We start from the raw sequence: 21,455 nt of genomic DNA, 5'->3' as shown, positions 1-21,455 counted from the left end.
AGGGGAAAATATGTGTAAGTGGGTTGAGAGCTGGCTCAGGGATAGGAAACAAAGGGTGGTTATTAATGGAACACACTCGGACTGGGTCGCTGTTAGCAGTGGGGTGCCACAGGGGTCAGTATTGGGCCCTCTTCTTTTTAACATATTTATTAATGACCTTGTAGGGGGCATTCAGAGTAGAATTTCAATATTTGCAGATGACACTAAACTCTGCAGGGTAATCAATACAGAGGAGGACAATTTTATATTACAGGATGATTTATGTAAACTAGAAGCTTTGGCTGATAAATGGCAAATGAGCTTTAATGGGGATAAATGTAAGGTCATGCACTTGGGTAGAAGTAATAAGATGTATAATTATGTGCTTAATTCTAAAACTCTGGGCAAAACCGTCAATGAAAAAGACCTGGGTGTATGGGTGGATAGATGAAAAAAGGGGGTTTGTTCCAGCTCCAAAGTTTAAAATTAAGTCCTTTATTGTGCTGTGGAGAGTTATTCAGCTTACGCTTTTATCATGTATCAATAAAGGACTTAATTTTAAACTTTGGCGCTGGAACAAACCCCCCTTTTTTTCGTCTTCCTATCTATACTACGTGGATCAACGTGGAAGTTCCGTGCACCTGCTGTAGCTGCCTGGTGAGCTGGCTTTTTGCTTTTCTCTATGTGTATAGGTGGATGACAAACTCATATTCAGTTGCCAGTGTCAGGCAGCTGCTACTAAGGTAAATAAAATAATGGGATGCATTAAAAGAGGCATAGATGCTCATGAGGAGAACATAATTTTACCTCTATACAAGTCACTAGTTCGACCACACTTAGAATACTGTGCACAGTTCTGGTCTCCGCTGTATAAGAAAGACATAGCTGAACTAGAGCAGGTGCAGAGAAGAGCGACCAAGGTTATTAGAGGACTGGGGGGTCTGCAATACCAAGATAGGTTATTACACTTGGGGCTATTTAGTTTGGAAAAACGAAGGCTAAGGGGTGATCTTATTTTAATGTGTAAATATATGAGGGGACAGTACAAAGACCTTTCTGATGATCTTTTTAATCATAGACCTGAGACAGGGACAAGGGGGCATCCTCTACGTCTGGAGGAAAGAAGGTTTAAGCATAATAACAGACGTGGATTCTTTACTGTAAGAGCAGTGAGACTATGGAACTCTCTGCCGTATGATGTTGTAATGAGTGATTCATTACTTAAATTTAAGAGGGGACTGGATACCTTTTTGGAAAAGTATAATGTTACAGGGTATATATATTAGATTCCTTGATAGGGCGTTGATCCAGGGAACTAGTCTGATTGCCGTATGTGGAGTCGGGAAGGAATTTTTTTCCCCAATGTGGAGCTTACTCTTTGCCACATGGTTTTTTTTTGCCTTCCTCTAGATCAACAAGTTAGGGCATGTTAGGTTAGGCTATGGGTTGAACTAGATGGACTTAAAGTCTTCCTTCAACCTTAATAACTATGTAACTATGTAATGGTTCGGAAAATTCTGTGCGGAAACGCTGCGTATTAAAAGAACATGTCACTTCTTTTGTGCGGATCTGCAGCATTTTTGTACCCATTCCATTATTAAAAAAATCCCCAGGGGTAAAAACGCAAGAAATTTGCACAGAATCCGCAGTAAATCCGCACAAAATACGCATAAAAAACGCATCAAATCCGCACCTGCATTTTCTACCAAGAGATGCAGAATCCACACAAAAATTCCAGAGGTTAATCCGAAACGTGTGCACATAGCCTTAGGCCAGCGTCACACTAGCAAGTTTTACGGACGTATGAGCGCACAAATACATCCAGAAAATACGCATTGCACACGGCCCAATGATTCTCTGTGGGGCAGCTCCTATCTGCCATATATTACGCATCCATAATATACGGTATGTTACGGGCATAGAAAATTGCAGCATGCTGCGTTTGTCAGCGTATTGCGCAAAAAATACGCCAATGAAAGTCTATGGGGGCGAGATAATTACGGATTACACACGGACCATGCGTGTAACTTGCGAGAAATGTGCAGCGGTGTTCTATAGAAAAGCTGGTAATTCAGCGCGGTGTACAGTAAAATCACACTGACAGAATAGAATAGGTAGAATAAATGTATATATATATATTTATATTTAATTCAGCGCTAGATAGCAGAAAAGACGGTAATTCAATTGCCGGCTTTTCCTATCTCCTTCACAAACCCGAAAGGATATGAGACATGGTTTACATCTTTTACAGCGTGGGACAAGACTGTAATGACGGAAGGTATGGAATATTGTTGTTTGTTTTTTTTTACTTTGTTTCAGGTGACAAGGGTCTTCAGGTGGATTAAGAGTATAATAAAATATTAAAACACCATGTGTCTTTAGTTCATTAAAATACTTTGTAATAATGTGTGTTTTATTAACCATTTCGTACTATTGGATTAATAATGGATAGGTGTATTATTGACGCCTCTCCATTATTCACCTGGCTTAATGTCACCTTACAATAGCAAGGTGACATTAACCCTTCATTACCCCATATCCCACCACTACAGGGGAGTGGGAAGAGAGAGGCTAAGTGCCGGAATAGGCAGATCTTACAGATGTGCCTTTTCTGGGGTGGCTGGGGGCAGATGTTTTTAGCCGGGGGGGAGAGGGGGGCAATAACCATGGTCCCTCTCTAGGCTATTAATATCTGCCCTCAATCACTGGCTTTACTACTCTGGCAGAGAAAATTGCGTGGGAGCTCCCACGCCAATTTTTTCCGGGATTAAACCCTTTGATTTAATAGCTAGAGACCCCAAATTTGACACCAAGACACTTCTTACATTACTAAAGAGGAATATGTAATAAAAGAAGGGATATGAGATGGTTTAATGTATGTAAACCATGTCTCATATCCTGTCGGCTTTGTGAAGGAGATAGGAAAAATTGGACCGTATTTACTTACGCCTAGTGTGACGTCGGCCTTATAATTATTCTTATACTTCACTATAGCTTATGGCTATGGTAATTTCAGCAGTTCTGTGTTTCTTTTTTATTAGATTTTTTTAATGGTGGAGTTATAGGATAAAAGGTAACCTGTCTTTAGATTCATACTACCTGATCCATGGACAGCAAGAAGCAGAGCAGAGCTGTGCAATAGCGAGCGTTTCAGAGTAAAACATACTGGCGGCTGTGTCTTAGAGAAAACATAGTTTGTATTGCCGACCAAGGGCTATCGGGAGAGACCTGACCAGTCCGTTGATGTCCCTGGCTGGCTTCTCCTCGCCTTGCTCCACTTCACTGACTGATGGCAAAGGGTATGTGCACACGCTGCGGATTACTCTGCAGATTTTTCCGGACTGATTTTGGTAAATCCGCAGGTAAACCGCACTGCGGATTTCCTGCGGAATTACCTCGGATTTACCGCAATTTTTTTGTGGATTTTGTGCGGATTCCAGCTGCTGTTTTACACCTGCGGATTTCTATTATGGAGCAGGTGTAAACCGCTGCGAAATCCACACAAAGAATTGACATGCTGCTGAATAAACAACGCTACGTTTCCGCGCGTTTTTTTTTTCAATAGGTTTACATGGTACTGTAAACTCGGAGAAAACTGGTGCGAATCCGCAACATGTGCAGATACCCTAATACTTTCACTTAGAGACTTACTAAGTTACTAAGTTTTTACTCACACATGTACAACATTGTATGTGGAATTTGCAAAAATAAAAATAAATGGCATGTTCTATTGGAGGTCATGTTGCAGAGACATTCTCTCTTCGATGCTTTCCTTCTAGAGGAGAATGTGCTGCCATATGAAGGTACCATACAATAAGGCAAAATTGGGGTTTTGTGTTAGCCCCCAACCATCCAAAAGAGTTGCTAAGTGTAAACCAGGGAATTATTCTGTATCTTAAGATGGGAACAGTGTTTTGAAGAATACAATGAAGCAATGACTTTAGAGGAGTTTCTGGTCAAAGGCCCCTCACTCGCTAGAACAGTTGTCTGATATGTATGTCCGGCCGTGGTTTTAAAGGCATTACCACGTTCACTGATGACAGTAATTACTGACACGTCCGTATATAAGCTCCATATAATGCTTCACTCAGGATGTCTATTCAGCATTGCAGGTTTGTTTTTTTGTAAGTTTAACTAGAAACTTTATATCAGGCCCCTGTAATGACTAGAAAAGCCTAAAAAACAGTACATCGGTCCATGAAGATTGGAGACGTTCTACTACCATCCTCATGCAGATACATAACCGTCTACTGAGTACATGGCAGAATGGAAGATGGCTGCTCACTGTGCTCAGTGCTTATTGTATATCCATATGTGAGATCATCTTGTCTGCAGATTATACTAAACAAGCTTTAAGTATTAAAGGGGCAGCACTACAAAATATTTCTGGCTCATGTTTTGTGATACAGCTACTTCAGAGCCTCTTGATCACCACAACTGTCAATCCAAGATCGCCTGTGGTGACAGCTGTTTAACAAGATCTTTACACTGTAAGACTAGGGTGGTACTTTGTCGTTCCCTCTACCATTGTGCACACAGGGCCAGTACAAATAATCTGTTCACCAGTTTCACATTGTTTGTCTGGCTGAGAATGAGAAATATGGATTCAGGGTTTTGGAATGTGCAGGAGTTAACCCCATGTGCTGGTTGCAGCTTGTTCTATGAACATCTCCCAATCCCACAACTTTTTTTTTTTTTTTTTTTACTCTTCTCCAAACTTTTTTTTCTTCACAAACTTTCATGCCTCTTCCACTCCCCTCCCCACCCTCTCTCCCCCTCTTTTCCTGATCCCAGTGAAAGGAGGCTGAGCTTGCCGGATTTTGCCTTCTGATTTGCTGTCCCTGTTTGGGACTCACAGTCCTTGCATCTCCCTAAAAAGGTTTTTCACTCTGTAATCGTAGGACAAGGGGGCATCACTTCTCAAGACAACCCCAGTAGGACCAGACCAGAGAAGGGGACAGGACAGGAAGCAAGAGAAGGAGAGAGAGCTGGGGGTTTGCAGACACTTTAAAATTTGGACTGCCCAGAAATTTCAGCTGCACTAAGCACCCCCCCAAAATACCCCAAACTAATGGCTTTATAAAATACACCAGTCCTCCAGGGTTTCTGCCCTTTCTCTGTTACTTAATTGCATTCCAAAATTTGCATTAAGGACCTCTGAATCCCAAAGAATTGGCCCCTCACGGTGGAGGTGATGAACATGGATACACATACAAGGTGGAAAAGATGGAGTTGGAGTAGAGACTTATCCTTCCTTATTGCATTAAGCTTTATATGTTCACAGTGCCATGCAGGTAAGGAACCTTTTTTTTTTCTCTGACCTGGAACAGATTTCCAGCAAGTCTCTACTTGAAAAGCATCACTCTGCTCAGGCAATGGGACATGCAGAAGTCAAAGCTTCAATACTTTTTTTCCCCATTTGATGGTTTAACATAAGAGTTTATATCTGGAGCCTATGTGCCAGGCCAATGTAAGGGTAAAAGCATCTGAGATCAGGATTGTCTGTCCTCTCCATCCATCTCCATTACTTTCTGCTTACTTCTCCTTTCTTCTCCGATATTTCTTATTCTTCGTCCACTGCTCAGTGAAAACTTTCTGAAATGTAATTTTAGAAACTTCTGAAGACAACACACAAACTTGAAAACTGTTTTTTTTTTTACTCTGTGAAACTAGCAAAATTGCTCCACCTATAGTTTACTTGTGGAACTGCAGTGGATTCTTTTACATTTAGATTTGAGATTTATTGAGTTTGTGCAAGTTTTAGTCTTCTGTTCCAGTCTGAAATTGTAATATGTCTCTACATTTCATGCAATATTGTATTTTTCTTTAATGCTTTGTACTAAAAAAAAAAAAAACAAATTCGGGCATGTCTTAGAAAATGCATACACAGGGGCAAGTCGACTGAGGTGGTAATATCATAAGAATAAGGGATATACTAGATGAACTATAGATCACTGACGCTCAATTGGACTTTCGAATAAAGTGGACGGGTGTGTTGTGTGTGCTGTTCAGGATGCATAAATGCACGTACAAAACATGGGTGACCCTGGCTTCTCTGGGCATACTGTGATCAGAATAAAAGCTAATATCATAATAATAATAATAATTTTATATAGTGCCAACATATTCCGCAGCGCTTTACAAATTATAGTATTACTAATATACACTCACTTATCAGCTTCACAACCCAACGTATACCTATCAGTCCCATTGTCAGCCATGGTATAACAATGAAAGCATTTTGCAGTTTTTGTGCAATGTCTGTTCCTGTTTGTTTGCTGTGAATTGGTAACGGGAATAAAGGCTCTCCAGCTGTTACGAGCCGTGCGATGTGCTGTGCTTGCTCCTGTAGATTATTAAAAAATGTATTATTGGTTTTCTACTGAACGTTCCACACGTTCATCTGAAGACAGCAATCAATTGCTAAAATATTGGCAGAAACAAAATTATTCTCCCAGCGATGCAGAATGTTTCTGGCGTTACAGAGTGAGTTGTCTAATTTCTACAAAAATGGTTTACTGATCTAACATCTAAGAAGCCTGAAAGTGTGATATCAATTCCAAAAAAATAAAAATATCTTTCCCAATGTCCGAAACAGTCAGTGGCTCAGATCGAAGCTTCTAGGCCCAGATGTAAAAACTGGACCGTTGCTGATGTCACCGCTGCGTTTGGTGCCAAGTCTACATAGTGTGTTGGCTCCGGCTTTACACGCAATGATTAATCATGAAGGAATCGCCGGTTGCTTCATGGTGATCACTTTAAGTTATTGTGGTGAGAATTGCATAACATCTTGGATCTCCTGTGGCCAGCCATATGACGTAGCAGCCGCTCGGTGGCAGCACATGGTGCTGGACTGCAGCCATTACATCACACCTGGTGGTGTGTTTTGCCCAGGCCGTATCATTGTCATTAGGTGGCAGCACCATGCGGTTACTGAATTTCTTCTTGCTCTGTTAGCACACACATGCAGTGTTCACTACTGAACACTGAAGGGCATGCAATGAAAGATTATGTCCTGACACCAGGGCCAGAGTCAGGATGTACTTTGTGGGCGGAGGTTGTACGGCCCCCGAAGGATGGTATAAGTATCCAAATGGCTCTTGGCTGAAAAAAGATTTCCCACCCCTGATGTAGATCACTGAAAACAACTTCTTCCTACTTCTCTATGTGAGACCTCCAGAGCAAAGCAATGACTGCTGCCTGGGGCAGGGGAGACTGGACGAATGAGCCAGTCACATAGCACTAATATACGACCCAGGGACATGGTCAACACCATGGTGACTGTGGGCAGTGGTGTGAATGTCAGTGCAGTATCGGGGCCCAGCCACAAATAATTGCATTACAGGGGTACTGTGATGAGACTGCTCCCTGGGAGGTGGTTGCTGAATGTTGCTATGCAGACAACGATATCCTAAGGTTGTGTTACATTGTACCCCATGTATAAGTGTATCTGATGGCATGCTCCAGGGTCACGTGAACATCAGTATTAGCTCCCCCTGTGGGTGACATAAAGTAATAAGTAAACTGGACTTGGCTCAGGGCTTGTGTTCAGTCATATTCAGACATTATGTTCATGCCTCCTTTTTTTCCTGCAGTTTTGTAAAAACTGAAATATAACAGCGATGAAACAAGAAAAGAAAACAGTGCGGCACTCACCCTTATTTTTGAAGCTGTGAAATCGTGCTCTTTATTGGAGAAAAATGTATAAAACATCCATTAGGACATCAGGTCAGCGGGAGGGTGCGGAGCTGGAGTGTGGACAAACTCCACCGCACCCTCACGACCTGCTAAAACACCATGTGATTCCAATCCTGCATTTTCGGCAGAGTCCATATTTTCGTCCATTATATCTGATAAAGTCTTTAGTATAGAAACTTTTGTATACTTTATCTCCTTGTGCTATTGTATACTCTGTGCTCTGTCCCGAAATGTAGAAGAGTACAACCAACACACAAAATGAGCAATGGACGGCACTAGAGAAGCACAAATCAATATGGACATTCACTCCTTAAAGAACATCCGAAAAATACGCAGGTGGCACGTATGTTCTTCTCTTCTTTTCTTGTTTCATCGTATTTACTCTGGATTGCTTATCAGTGCTGAGCACCGTATACCCAGAACATACGTGCCACCTGCGTATTTTTCGGATGTTCTTTAAGGAGTGAATGTCCATATTGATTTGTGCTTCTCTAGTGCCGTCCATTGCTCATTTTGTGTGTTGAAATATAACAGCACCGTGTAAATAAACCCTCAGTGTTAAATCACTGATTTATCCTAAAATGTCTGGGAAATAACTAATTGATGCTCATAACTACTAAACACATGGTCCTAAATGCAGGAAAATGTTATGAGCTCTAAAAATCCTAGAACAATGCTGATGGGATTATAATCAGAACGATGCATACAGTATGTGCTGCCATAGTCCCCGAGGTTTAATTACACTCCAATTAGCAACTGTACCCCTACTTAAGCCCGATGATTATGCCATCAACCTAAACCACCTACTTTATGGCTTAAAGCTGTGTTCAGTAAAACCAGGTGTTGTATGAAGGAGCATAAAATCCACAGCAGCTCAGTGCTGCCCTATACACCTGCCTACTTTGCCTACATGTTATATCGTGTTTTCAGTCTGGCTTTTCTTTAAGATGCAGCTGTAAAATGGATTAATGTATAATAGTATTACAGCTGATAATGATGACACGCTGTGTATATTGTATGGAGTGTTAGCAATACTTTGTATCACTGCTGCCCCCATAGGCGGTTTTGGGAATGTTGTGCTTGAACTTTTAATTGTCTTCATGTGAATCTGTTTCTTATTAAGCAAAACATCAAGGGCAGAAAGAAAAAAAAACCCTTTTCAGGATATTTTAGTTGGTTGTAATGACCTGGCATAAAGATAATTGCATTTGTTCTCCAGACCAGGACCCAGTGTGCAGCCGTAAATGATTCGGTGCAGGATGACATCATCAGTATGAAGGATGTGGGGACATGCGCCCAACATGAGCAATGATCCTTGTTTAGGATCATGCAGCAACAATCTGATCCTTTCATTCATCACTCTGATGGATGGCTCATATCAATCTCAGTACAGACCAATAGCAACTGATTTCAGGCTGTTTCTAATTATTCCAACTTGATGGTTGAAGTCTGATTGGTTACTACAGATAGTGTCACTTTCTTTTTGTTCCATGATCTATTCAAGTTTTGTGTTGTTTTGTATTTATGGAGTATCTATAGGTCCAAGCTCATACAAGACCTCATCAGATCAGTTTTTGTGATTCCTCTAGTTTTCGTTATGGTTCATGCATTCTGCATTTATTTGACTTTTTTAAACCCGACCTTCTAGTAGGAAAGATGGCACTTGAGAACAGCATTTGTATCCAAGGGATAGTGTGACTTTGGTGGATGTTGTCTTTGTTCTTTTGTGTCGATGCTCCTAATTTAACATAGATATCACATTTAGGCTTTTGCAGTGCATGTGGCAGACCCCCTTAGTTACGGTACTTTTTGGTTAGAGACAAGGGATAAGTCAAATTAAATAACCCTTTTTAATCGTCATGTGTTTCTGACTTTGCCCCTGGAGTATTTAGCATTAATGGTGACTTTGTTCTTCTCGTGTCCCTGGTGTAAAGGATTATGAAGCTCACAACCTTCTGTTTAGAATCATCGCTGTTTGGTAAATATAACACCAAAGCAACCACTGAACCCCCCATATGTTTTAGGGGTTTGGCAAGCATATGGGCGCACTCTTTTGCATGGAAGGAACACATATGTGGCCAATTTGAAGTTCCCATTTTTACTATACATCAAACTTATGGAACATATGTTTCCGATCTCCCGAGTGTTGAGGATGTGTCTATTAAATGAAACTACTTAGAAGACTTCTTTCAAGAATGAAGAGCCCTGCCAGTTTGTTTTGTTTCTTTTCTCGTCCCTCGATTCCTCTTTTATCATGTGTCAAATTCCCATCACGTTTCCTGCCATTTCATGTTTAATTTTAGCATTTTGTGATGGGATCAATGGTACAATGACTGTGCTGAAACCATTGGGTGATGAGTTTCTAAAAATTGAAACTTAAAGTCGTAAAACACAAGTCTGTTCTATTTACAGCTGGAGTTTGGGTGGTCTGCCACTATGCCCCATTGTCATGGGATAATTGTAGCTGCTCCACTACCACCTGTCCTCTAATTCCTCCTTTGAATGACGTCACTACATTTTTTTTTACATATTTTGGAATAATAATGTCCGTCAGCTTCTTGTTTGCTACATAGATTTGTTCTTACATGAAATCTCGCTGAAAACGTACAGTTTTAGTGTCCTGGCATGTTAAGGGTGAGACTACTGACTTGATTTCAGCTTGTGGAGAAACATTTTGTAGTCCGTTTTGCTTATTTTTAGGGGGCAGTCTATTTTGTGACCTTACTTGAAGTACCTGCCACTCATGTAAGGAAGGAGAGGAAATTCAGGAAGATAGATGGAAGCTGGAAGGTCACAGGGAATTTTAAAGGGCACGACCCTCTTTAGGGTGATTAGCATTATTTGTTTTTTTGGTTTCAGAAGCTACTACAGGTGAAAAGTGTCTTTTCATGACTCTGCAAGTATCCTAAAAATGCACCTGCCCTCTGTTCTGGGTATGTGTGATCATTAGTAACCTGAATGGTCATAATCTGAAGACTGCACGCCCGTGGATGGGTTCTCCTGCCATAGCTAGGCTTGTAGAGATTGGCAGCACCCCGCTAGTGGATGAACACACACTTATGTTTGCGTTACGTCCTAGGCTGCTGTTCTATCATCTGCGCTTTTCTCATTTACCAAATATCGTCCATTTCTAGTGCTCACCGGTCTATTTCATCTGTTGCCTTTGTCAGTCATCTCAACAAGAGTTTAGAGATGAGAGAGAATTGGGGGTGTCTGATTAGTGTCGCACACGAAGATCCACAGCACCGGACCGTCAATGAGCAGTAACCCACTTATTTATTTAACCAGAAGCCTTTTTATGTGAATGGGGCAGAAAGTATTTTATTTATAGCAAATAGAGATGCATATAGAGAACGTGTACTCTCCGCATAAATGAAGCGACTGCTCTGAAGGCGACAGAAATTGTTTATGTTCTTTGAACCTTTCTCTGGAAATGTTACACTTACTTCTCACTTTCTTATGTCTCCTATATCCAATTCTGTGTGATGTAGTTCAAAGTCTCTGACTCTTCTAGATGTGGAGCGCTGCAGGTCTGTGCAGCCCCTGATATATGTTAAGTCTTCCGATGGAGTATGGAAATTCTGCGCTTCAAATGGATATTTCTATACAGGTGATATCTGCCGGAAATATTGCCTTCTTTTATTTTGTATTGTTCTATGTTTTGAACCTGCAAACAAGGATAAAGCGGTAACACCCATGTCAGGCATCCCTGCGTTCCCACAGGGGCGACCTTGGCCCTTCTGGCCTGGGATGGGGTGAACCATCGCTAGAGGATAGGGGCGGCGTGTCCTACTTTGACCTCTTCTTCCTTTTTTTTTTGCTCTTTTATTATAATTCCACCCTTGCATTATGCACGATTGTCCTTCCAGAAAACAATGTAAAACATTGCAATAATTTGGAATATATAGATCAATTCTGAAATCTTAAAAAAAGATGGAAAGATGAGCCTATGATAAACTTTTTTTATCACTTAGGTCTCCCTTTTTTCAATATCTGTCATTTACCATACATTTAATAGTGAAGGGAAAGTAATTTATAAGGAACAGGTATAAGAAAATAAAGAAAAAAGAGTCATAATGTTAGTCACATGAGTTGCATGTGTATTTCCCTTGTACAGTAATTGCAGCCATATGTATGTCCGGGCTTTAAACTCTTGGTTGAATTGTATAGCACCAATCATCCCCCTACCTGTGCAGGAATTTGGGGCGGATCGACCATGGGATGGACATTGGGTTAGAAAGAGCATGAAGACAGCGGGAACAACTTTACCATTACTTTCTGCCAGTGAATGGGAGGATGACTTGTGTGAAAGAAGATTCTTTTTCACAATCGTCCATTAACATAATGATTTTAGTGAGGCTTTTTGATATTTTGGAAATTGATTTTTGTGATCCATGTGAATTATCAGCACATCAGTTGATGTTTGTGTGTTTGTGTCCATGTATATTGCGCTGACTCTTGGCCATCATAGAAACGTTCCCAAGTTTGACTAGTAACCTTCTCTCAGAAAAGAAGCTGTCTTGTAAAATATTAAGAAGTGATGTCTCTGTGGATTTCTCATCGTAAAGCTTCCCTCCTCCTGCTCTGACACAGTGACACGGGGGGAATCCTGTCCATTCCCAACAAATATATCATTGTCTGCCTCTGCACTTGTTTGTTTGTACCACAGTGTAATTTAAGTGGACAGAAAATGCAGATAGAGACATGGCATTTGACAGCTGTGGGATATTTAGGCTTTAAAGCGTGCTATTTGCAGTGTCTGCAGACTTGCCAGTCTTCATTTAGACCCAGCGAAAACCTTGTACACAGTCTGTGGTCATCACTCTACGGAGTTTATTTCACCATTCCCGAGAGTAAGAAAAGCAAATATCTCATCCAGTGCTTAAGCAAAAAAAAAAGGTTTTGAGAGAAAATAACCTGTAATTCCTGAAAAGGTGAACTACATGTTCTTGGTTTATTATTAGTGATTCTTCTGGAGACATATATCTTGTCTGATAGTGACTTTTGCTTTAAGGGATCTAATGCGGGGATCAATGATACTGGGGTATCATTAAGTGTCACAGTAGTCACATTTCGTCAGTTATCAGTAAAACAATTTGGGATCCACAGATGTCTCAGTTTGGACGGTGCATGATGTTAGAAGCAGTAGCACAATGACCCTTAGGAGACAAGAAGCTAGGAAATGTCAATAAAGAAGATACCGTAAATGAGCTGGCATCTTCCATATCTAGCCAATGGACAAATTCAGATGACTACAGATCACTCTCTTCTGCCCATACTGACATTTTCCAGCTCTCTAGTCCTGTCATCCTGTGAGTTTATGGCTCCACCTGTTACTTATGTGGTCATATAAGTAGGTTTGAGACTAATCCCATGTTTACAATTATTATTATTATTATTACTTATTTAGCACCATTGATTCCATGGTGCTGTACATGAGAAGGGGTGACATACAAGTTACAGATATCACTTACAGTAAACAAACTAACAATGACGGACTGATACAGAGGGGCGAGGACCCTGCCCTTGCGGGTTTACACAACCATTTAAGTCACTTGACAAATTAAGATCTTTTTATGACAAATTTCTAATTGCACATTCATTCAATTAGCTGCAATTAACTCTGTGGTTAATGTGCTTCACAGCGAATCTCCTACAAGGATTTATTATTTTCTGATTAAAAGTATGTGATCGTCACTGGGTAACAAGGTCCGATAGAATTGTCTGCCTTTCAGAGATGTTGTAATCCAGGCTAGCAGCCAGCCCAGGTCTATAAGGGTACGTTTCCACGTTCAGGAAACGCTGCGTTTTTCCGCAGCGTCAAAAACGCAGCGTCCAGATGTTACAGCACAGTGGAAGGGATTTAATGAAATCCCGTCTCCACTATGCAGGAAAAAACGCATGCAGTGCGTTTTTTCAGAACGCAGCATGTTGCTACAATGAGCAAAACATGCAAGAATGCCGCAGGTGACCTGCCAGTGACCTCACGTGCAGTTTTGGTCTGGATTTTACCTGCATAAAATCCTGACCAAAGCCTGAAGCAATCCTGAACGTGGACACATACCCTAACGGTGCACTCAGCCATTCCAGATCAGTGTCATGTTGGTGGTTTCATACAGCAAGGAAATGTCATGGTATAAGACATGGATCATGTCCTGCTCTCTCAGGGTTAATATTGCTGGCCTCTCTTTGGATCTGGGAGGTGTATTTATACACACTCCAGACTAGGATTCCCTGTCAGCTATACTTTTGTTTAGTCTATTTGTCTGACCCCTTGAGTGTGTGCTCGATTTGCAGTTGCTTGTTTTGCGGTCCGTGCATTACTCTGCTTGTTTGTTCTGTTGGCTTTCTGACCTTCGGCTCCCTTTCTGACTATCTCTCCGCCTCTCCCCTCGGTTACCTCATTATCTCCTGATTTTGATCTTGGCATGGTTAACTACTCTCTAGTGTATATCGTCTGGTACCACCCACCACCTCCTACCCTGTCACGTGGTTCAGGTCCTGTTTACTACCCGGTGAGTTCCCCGTCGCTCTGCTCTCAGCTCCCATGCTGTGGCGCACAGCTCTCCCCGCAGCAGCAATACCCAGAAGTCATGACAGGAAATTGAGCGTTGCTGCATATTGAATGGAAGGGATTTGTGTAATGACGCACTCTATGTCAAGGGTTTTGATGTCCATACAGCGACTCTATACTATGTAGTTAACGCACTAATGCAATGACGATTGTTTGCAACAATCCTGGGGGGTAATTTTTTATTCTGACCAGCTGACCTTAAACTTGTACTCCCATGCATGTTATGGATTGAATTAATCTGGCCCTTTACCTGTTGCAAGCTGCTTTCCGTGCACTTTTTTTTGCCAATTGCAAATGGATATATCGGCAGAACCTGTGGCCATTTTCCAACTTTAGGTTGCATGCACTTGGAGTGAATCTACTCCTGAAATGCCTGAAGAAAATGTTAAAATACGCTTGGGAGACTCTTACTATTCATTTCTATTCATATTGCTGCTCGTATGTTCATTGTTTTGAGCATTTTTTCCCACTATGAGTTTTGAAAAACACCTGTTGGAAATAAAGGGCATGTCACCTCTTTTGAAGCAGCTCCTGATGGGATACATTGCAAACTAGGAGCTCAATCAACAGGCTGCAAAAAATCGCTTAAACTCTTCAAAACCACTTCAGAAAATGAAAAACTCTTTCAAAAACACCCTGAAGAAGAACATTTCTTAAAGCGGTTTTCACTTGAAAAAAACTGCTATATTCCTTGTTCTTCTGTGTTTCAGTAGCTGAATAAGCTTATTTCGTACCATACTTTCTCTTCCCGCTCTCTCTCTTCCTGAATGTTGTATATTTGTCTTTCAAGCTATTTTTTTGTCATCAGTGTCATTAGTATACAGCAGGTTTAGCCTGTAGTAATCTATTCTAAACTCTGCTGCCCGACTAATCCACCTGTCCCCCCGCTATTCCCCGGCCTCTCCCCTCTGTCAATCCCTTCACTGGCTCCCCATGCGTGATTTGCACACAGCACATTGCACTTTTTAGTGGTGTTGTTGATCTACTTGATTGTAGCACACATTGTGCCCTGGTGGTACTTTGATATTTCCTTTTGCACACTATTGTTATTTTTGTGGCAGTACTTTCTCAATTTTGGTATATATTTTTATGTATTTATCTTCAACATGAATTATAACTCAGGTGTTTTTTTGTAGTGCACTTTATAATAAATTATATTTTTCCATTTTTATTTAATGTTTTTTATATTATTTTTTTAGCTATCATCAAATGAAAAATATATATATATTATATCCATTAATTTTTACCAGGGTCACCCGTTTATATCCTAAAAATTGTTTTTATATATTTTTTATTGTCCTGTTATATTCGCGTACTATGTATTAAATTTTATTTTGTGCCTATTGCCAACATAAATAAAGGCTTATATTTAATAAATCCCTGTGTGGATACACTTTTCTGGCTATCCGGGTTTTAGGTTGTGGTTTAGTTTTCTACCCTTAGTGTTTAATCACTACTTCTTGCTCACAGACACCATCGGGTTTTATTAATATTTTTATATATATATATATATATATATATATATATATTATATGGTTTATATTGGATATCCGTTGGTACTTTGTGTTATATATCAATGTGGCTTGGCATGGAGGTGACCAGCCTGTGGCACTGCTGAGGTGTTATGGAAGCCCAGGTTGCTTTGATAGCAGCCTTCAGCTCGTCTGAATTGTTGGGTCTGGTATCTCTCATCTTCCTCTTGACAATAAGGTCAGGTGAGTTTGCTGGCCAATCAAGCACAGTGATACTGTTGTTTGTAAACCAGGTATTGGTACTTTTGGCAGTGTGGACAGGTGCCAAGTCCTGCTGGAGAATGAAATTTCCATCTTTAAAAAGCTTGTCGGCAGAGGGAAGCATGAAGTGCTCTAAAATTTCCTGGTAGACAGCTGCGCTGACTTTGGTCTTGATAAAACACAGTGGACCTACACCAGCAGATGACATGGCTCCCCAAACCATGACTGATTGTGGAAACTTCACACTAGACCTCAAGCAGCTTGGATTGTGGCCTCTCCACTCTTCCTCCAGACTCTGGGACATTGATTTCCAAATGAAATGCAAAATTTACTTTCATCTGAAAACAACACCTTGGACCACTGAGCAACAGTCCAGTTCTTTTTCTCCTTGTCCCAGGTAAGACGCTTCTGGCATTGTCTATTGGTCATGAGTGGCTTGACACAAGGAATGCGACACTTGTAGCCCATGTCCTGGATACGTCTGTGTGTGGTGGCTCTTGAAGCAATGACTCCAGCAGCAGTCCACTCCTTGTGAATTTCCCCCAAATGTTTGAATGGCCTTTTCTTAGCAATCCTTTCAAGTCTGTGGTTATCCTGGTTGCTTGTGCACCTTTTTCTACCACACTTTTTCTTTCCCCTCAACTTTCCATTAACCCCTCTGTGACCTTAGACGTACTATCCCGTCGAGGTGCCCTGGGCTTATCTGACCCTGGACGGGATAGTACGTCATAGCCGATCGGCTGCGCTCACGGGGGGAGCGCGGCCGATCGCGGCCGGGTGTCAGCTGCTTATCGCAGCTGACATCCGGCACTATGTGCCAGGAGCGGTCACGGACCGCCCCCGGCACATTAACCCCTGGCACACCGCGATCAAAGATGATCGCGGTGTGCCGGCGGTGCAGGGAAGCACCACGCAGGGAGGGGGCTCCCTGCGGGCTTCCCTGAGCCCCCCGCAGCAACGCGATGTGATCGCGTTGCTGCGAGGGTCTCCTCACCTCCCTCCCTGCTCGAGCCCCGGATCCAAGATGGCCGCGGATCCGGGTCCTGCAGGGAGGGAGGTGGCTTCACAGAGCCTGCTTAGAGCAGGCACTGTGAAGGCTGCAGCGCTGCATGTCAGATCAGTGATCTGACAGAGTGCTGTGCAAACTGTCAGATCACTGATCTGTGATGTCCCCCCCTGGGACAAAGTAAAAAAGTTAAAAAAAAATTTTCCAAATGTGTAAAAAAAATAAAAAAAAATATTCCAAAATAATGAAAAAAAATATATATATTATTCCCATAAATACATTTCTTCATCTAAATAAAAAAAAAACCAATAAAAGTACACATATTTAGTATCGCCGCGTCCGTAACGACCCGACCTATAAAACTGTCCCACTAGTTAACCCCTTCAGTAAACACCGTAAGAAAAAAAAAAAAAAAACGAGGCAAAAAACAACGCTTTATTATCATACCGCCGAACAAAAAGTAGAATAACACGCGATCAAAAGGACAGATATAAATAACCATGGTACCGCTGAAAGCGTCATATTGTCCCGCAAAAAAAGAGCCGCCATACAGCATCATCAGCAAAAAAATAAAAAAGTTATAGTCCTGAGAATAAAGCGATGCAAAAATAATTATTTTTTCTGTAAAATAGTTTTTATCGTATAAAAGCACCAAACCATAAAAAAATGATATAAATGAGGTATCGCTGTAATCGTACTGACCCGAAGAATAAAACTGATTTATCAATTTTACCAAACGCGGAACGGTATAAACGCCTCCCCCAATAGAAATTCATGAATAGCTGGCTTTTGGTCATTCTTCCTCACAAAAATCGGAATAAAAAGCGATAAAAAAATGTCACGTGCCCAAAAATGTTTTCAATAAAAACGTCAACTCGTCCCGCAAAAAACAAGACCTCACATGACTCTGTGGACCAAATGTGGTATTGCAAAAAATATTTTTTGCAATAAAAAGGGTCTTTCAGTGTGTGACGGCTGCCAATCATAAAAATCCGCTAAAAAACTCGCTATAAAAGTAAATCAAACCCCCCTTCATCATCCCCTTAGTTAGGGAAAAATAAAAAAAAATGTATTTATTTCCATTTTCCCATTAGGGCTAGGGTTAGGGCTAGGGTTAGGGCTAGGGCTAGGGTTAGGGCTAGGGCTAGGGTTAGGGCTAGGGTTAGGGCTAGAGTTAGGGCTAGGGTTAGGGTTAGGGTTAGGGCTAGGGTTAGGGCTAGGGCTAGGGTTAGGGCTAGGGTTAGGGCTAGGGTTGGGGCTACAGTTAGGGTTGGGGCTAAAGTTAGGGTTAGGGTTTAGATTACATTTACAGTTGGGAATAGGGTTGGGATTAGGGTTAGGGGTGTGTCAGGGTTAGAGGTGTGGTTAGGGTTACCGTTGGAATTAGGGTTAGGGGTGTGTTTAGATTAGGGTTTCAGTTATAATTGGGGGGTTTCCACTGTTTCGGCACATCAGGGGCTCTCCAAACACGACATGGCGTCCGATCTCAATTCCAGCCAATTCTGCGTTGAAAAAGTAAAACAGTGCTCCTTCCCTTCCGAGCTCTCCTGTGTGCCCAAACAGGGGTTTACCCCAACATATGGGGTATCAGCGTACTCAGGACAAATTGGACAACAACTTTTGTGGACCAATTTCTCCTGTTACCCTTGGGAAAATACAAAACTGGGGGCTAAAAAATAATTTTTGTGGGAAAACAAAAAGATTTTTTATTTTCACGGCTCTGCGTTATAAACTGTAGTGAAACACTTGGGGGTTCAAAGTTCTCACAACACATCTAGATAAGTTCATTGAGGGGTCTAGTTTCCAATATGGGGTCACTTGTGGGGGGTTTCTACTGTTTAGGTACATTAGGGGCTCTGCAAACGCAATGTGACGCCTGCAGACCAATCCATCTAAGTCTGCATTCCAAATGATGCTCCTTCCCTTCCGAGCCCTCCCATGCGCCCAAACGGTGGTTCCCCCCCACATATCGGGTATCAGCGTACTCAGGACAAATTGGACAACAACATTTAGGGTCCAATTTCTCCTGCTAACCTTGGAAAAATACAAAACTGGGGGCTAAAATATAATTTTTGTGGAAAAAAAATATTTTTTATTTGCATGGCTCTGCGTTATAAACTGTAGTGAAATACTTGGGGGTTCAAAGCTCTCACAACACATCAAGATGAGTTCCTTAGGGGATCTACTTTCCAAAATGGTGTCACTTGTGGGGGGTTTCTACTGTTTAGGTACATTAGGGGCTCTGCAAACGCAATGTGACGCCTGCAGACCATTCCATCTAAGTCTGCATTCCAAATGGCGCTCCTTCCCTTCCGAACCCTCCCATGCGCCCAAACGGTGGTTCCCCCCCACATATGGGGTATCAGCGTACTCAGGACAAATTGGACAACAACTTTTGGGGTCCAATTTCTCCTGTTACCCTAGGGAAAATACAAAACTGGGGGCTAAAAAATAATTTTTGTGGGAAAAAAATTTTGTTTTATTTTTATGGCTCTGCATTATAAACTTCTGTGAAGCCCTTGGTGGGTCAAAGTGCTCACCACACATCCAGATAAGTTCCTTAGGGGGTCTACTTTCCAAAATGGTGTCACTTGTGGGGGGTTTCAATGTTTAGGCACATCAGTGGCTCTCCAAACGCAACATGGCGTCCCATCTCAATTCCTGTCAATTTTGCATTGAAAAGTCAAACGGCGCTCCTTCCCTTCCGAGCTCTCCCATGCGCCCAAACAGTGGTTTACTGCCACATATGGGGTATCAGCGTACTCGGGACAAATTGGACAACAACTTTTGAGGTCCAATTTCTTCTCTTACCCTTGGAAAAATAAAAAATTGGGGGCAAAAATATAATTTTTGTGAAAAAATATGATTTTTTATTTTTACGGTTCTGCATTATAAACTTCTGTGAAGCACTTTGTGGGTCAAAGTGCTCACCACACCTCTAGATAAGTTCCTTAGGGGGTCTACTTTCCAAAATGGTGTCACTTGTGGGGGGTTTCAATGTTTAGGCACATCAGTGGCTCTCCAAACGCAACATGGCGTCCCATCCCCATTTCTGTCAATTTTGCATTGAAAAGTCAAACTGCGCTCCTTCCCTTCCGAGCTCTCCCATGCGCCCAAACAGTGGTTTACTGCCACATATGGGGTATCAGCGTACTCAGGACAAATTGGACAACAACTTTTGAGGTCCAATTTCTTCTCTTACCCTTGGAAAAATAAAAAATTGGGGGCAAAAATATAATTTTTGTGAAAAAATATGATTTTTTATTTTTACGGTTCTGCATTATAAACTTCTGTGAAGCACTTGGTGGGTCAAAGTGCTCACCACACCTCTAGATAAGTTCCTTAGGGGGTCTACTTTCCAAAATGGTGTCACTTGTGGGGGGTTTCAATGTTTAGGCACATCAGTGGCTCTCCAAACGCAACATGGCGTCCCATCTCAATTTCTGTCAATTTTGCATTGAAAAGTCAAACTGCGCTCCTTCCCTTCCGAGCTCTCCCATGCGCCCAAACAGTGGTTTACTGCCACATATGGGGTATCAGCGTACTCAGGACAAATTGGACAACAACTTTTGAGGTCCAATTTCTTCTCTTACCCTTGGAAAAATAAAAAATTGGGGGCAAAAATATAATTTTTGTGAAAAAATATGATTTTTTATTTTTACGGTTCTGCATTATAAACTTCTGTGAAGCACTTGGTGGGTCAAAGTGCTCACCACACATCCACATAAGTTCCTTAGGGGGTCTACTTTCCAAAATGGTGTCACTTGTGGGGGGTTTCAATGTTTAGGCACATCAGTGGCTCTCCAAACGCAACATGGCGTCCCATCTCAATTCCTGTCAATTTTGCATTGAAAAGTCAAATAGCGCTCCTTCCCTTTCGAGCTCTCCCATGCGCCCAAACAGTGGTTTACTGCCATATCATATCAGCGTACTCAGGACAAATTGGACAACAACTTTTTGGGTCCAATTTCTCCTGTTACCCTTGGTAAAATAAAACAAATTGGAGCTGAAGTAAGTTTTTTGTGTAAAAAAGTTAAATGTTCATTTTTATTTAAACATTCCAAAAATTCCTATTAAACACCTGAAGGGTTAATAAACTTCTTGAATGTGGTTTTGAGCACCTTGAGGGGTGCAGTTTTTAGAATGGTGTCACACTTGGGCATTTTCTATCATATAGACCCCTCAAAATGACTTCAAATGAGACGTGGTCCCTAAAAAAAAATGGTGTTGTAAAAATGAGAAATTGCTGGTCAACTTTTAACCCTTATAACTCCCTAACAAAAAAAAAATTGGTTCCAAAATTATGCTGATGTAAAGGAGACATGTGGGAAATGTTACTTATTAAGTATTTTGTGTGACATATCTCTGTGATTTAATTGCATAAAAATTCAAAGTTTGAAAATTGCGAAATTTTCAAAATTTTCGCCAAATTTCCGTTTTTTTCACAAATAAACGCAGGTACTAT

The 21,455-nt window shown here is 41.4% G+C and overlaps 1 protein-coding gene across 2 annotated transcripts in view; it reads left to right on the top strand.

The window, feature by feature from the left end:
* The first annotated feature begins 4,859 nt into the window (after window positions 1-4,859).
* Window positions 4,860-21,455, top strand: part of COL5A1 (collagen type V alpha 1 chain) — a 236,137-nt gene continuing 219,541 nt past the window's right edge. For both annotated transcript variants that reach the window (XM_069747489.1, XM_069747488.1), the window contains exon 1: window positions 4,860-5,273. In XM_069747489.1, coding sequence (XP_069603590.1) covers window positions 5,174-5,273 — 100 coding nt within the window. In that variant the 5' untranslated portion in view covers window positions 4,860-5,173. The remainder of the gene's footprint in view (window positions 5,274-21,455) is intronic.

This window comes from Ranitomeya imitator, chromosome 2, assembly GCF_032444005.1.
Source record: "Ranitomeya imitator isolate aRanImi1 chromosome 2, aRanImi1.pri, whole genome shotgun sequence".
NCBI classification, from domain to species: domain Eukaryota; kingdom Metazoa; phylum Chordata; class Amphibia; order Anura; family Dendrobatidae; genus Ranitomeya; species Ranitomeya imitator.
Note: the sequence above shows the minus strand (reverse complement) of the source record. Positions and strands in the feature narration are given on the sequence as shown.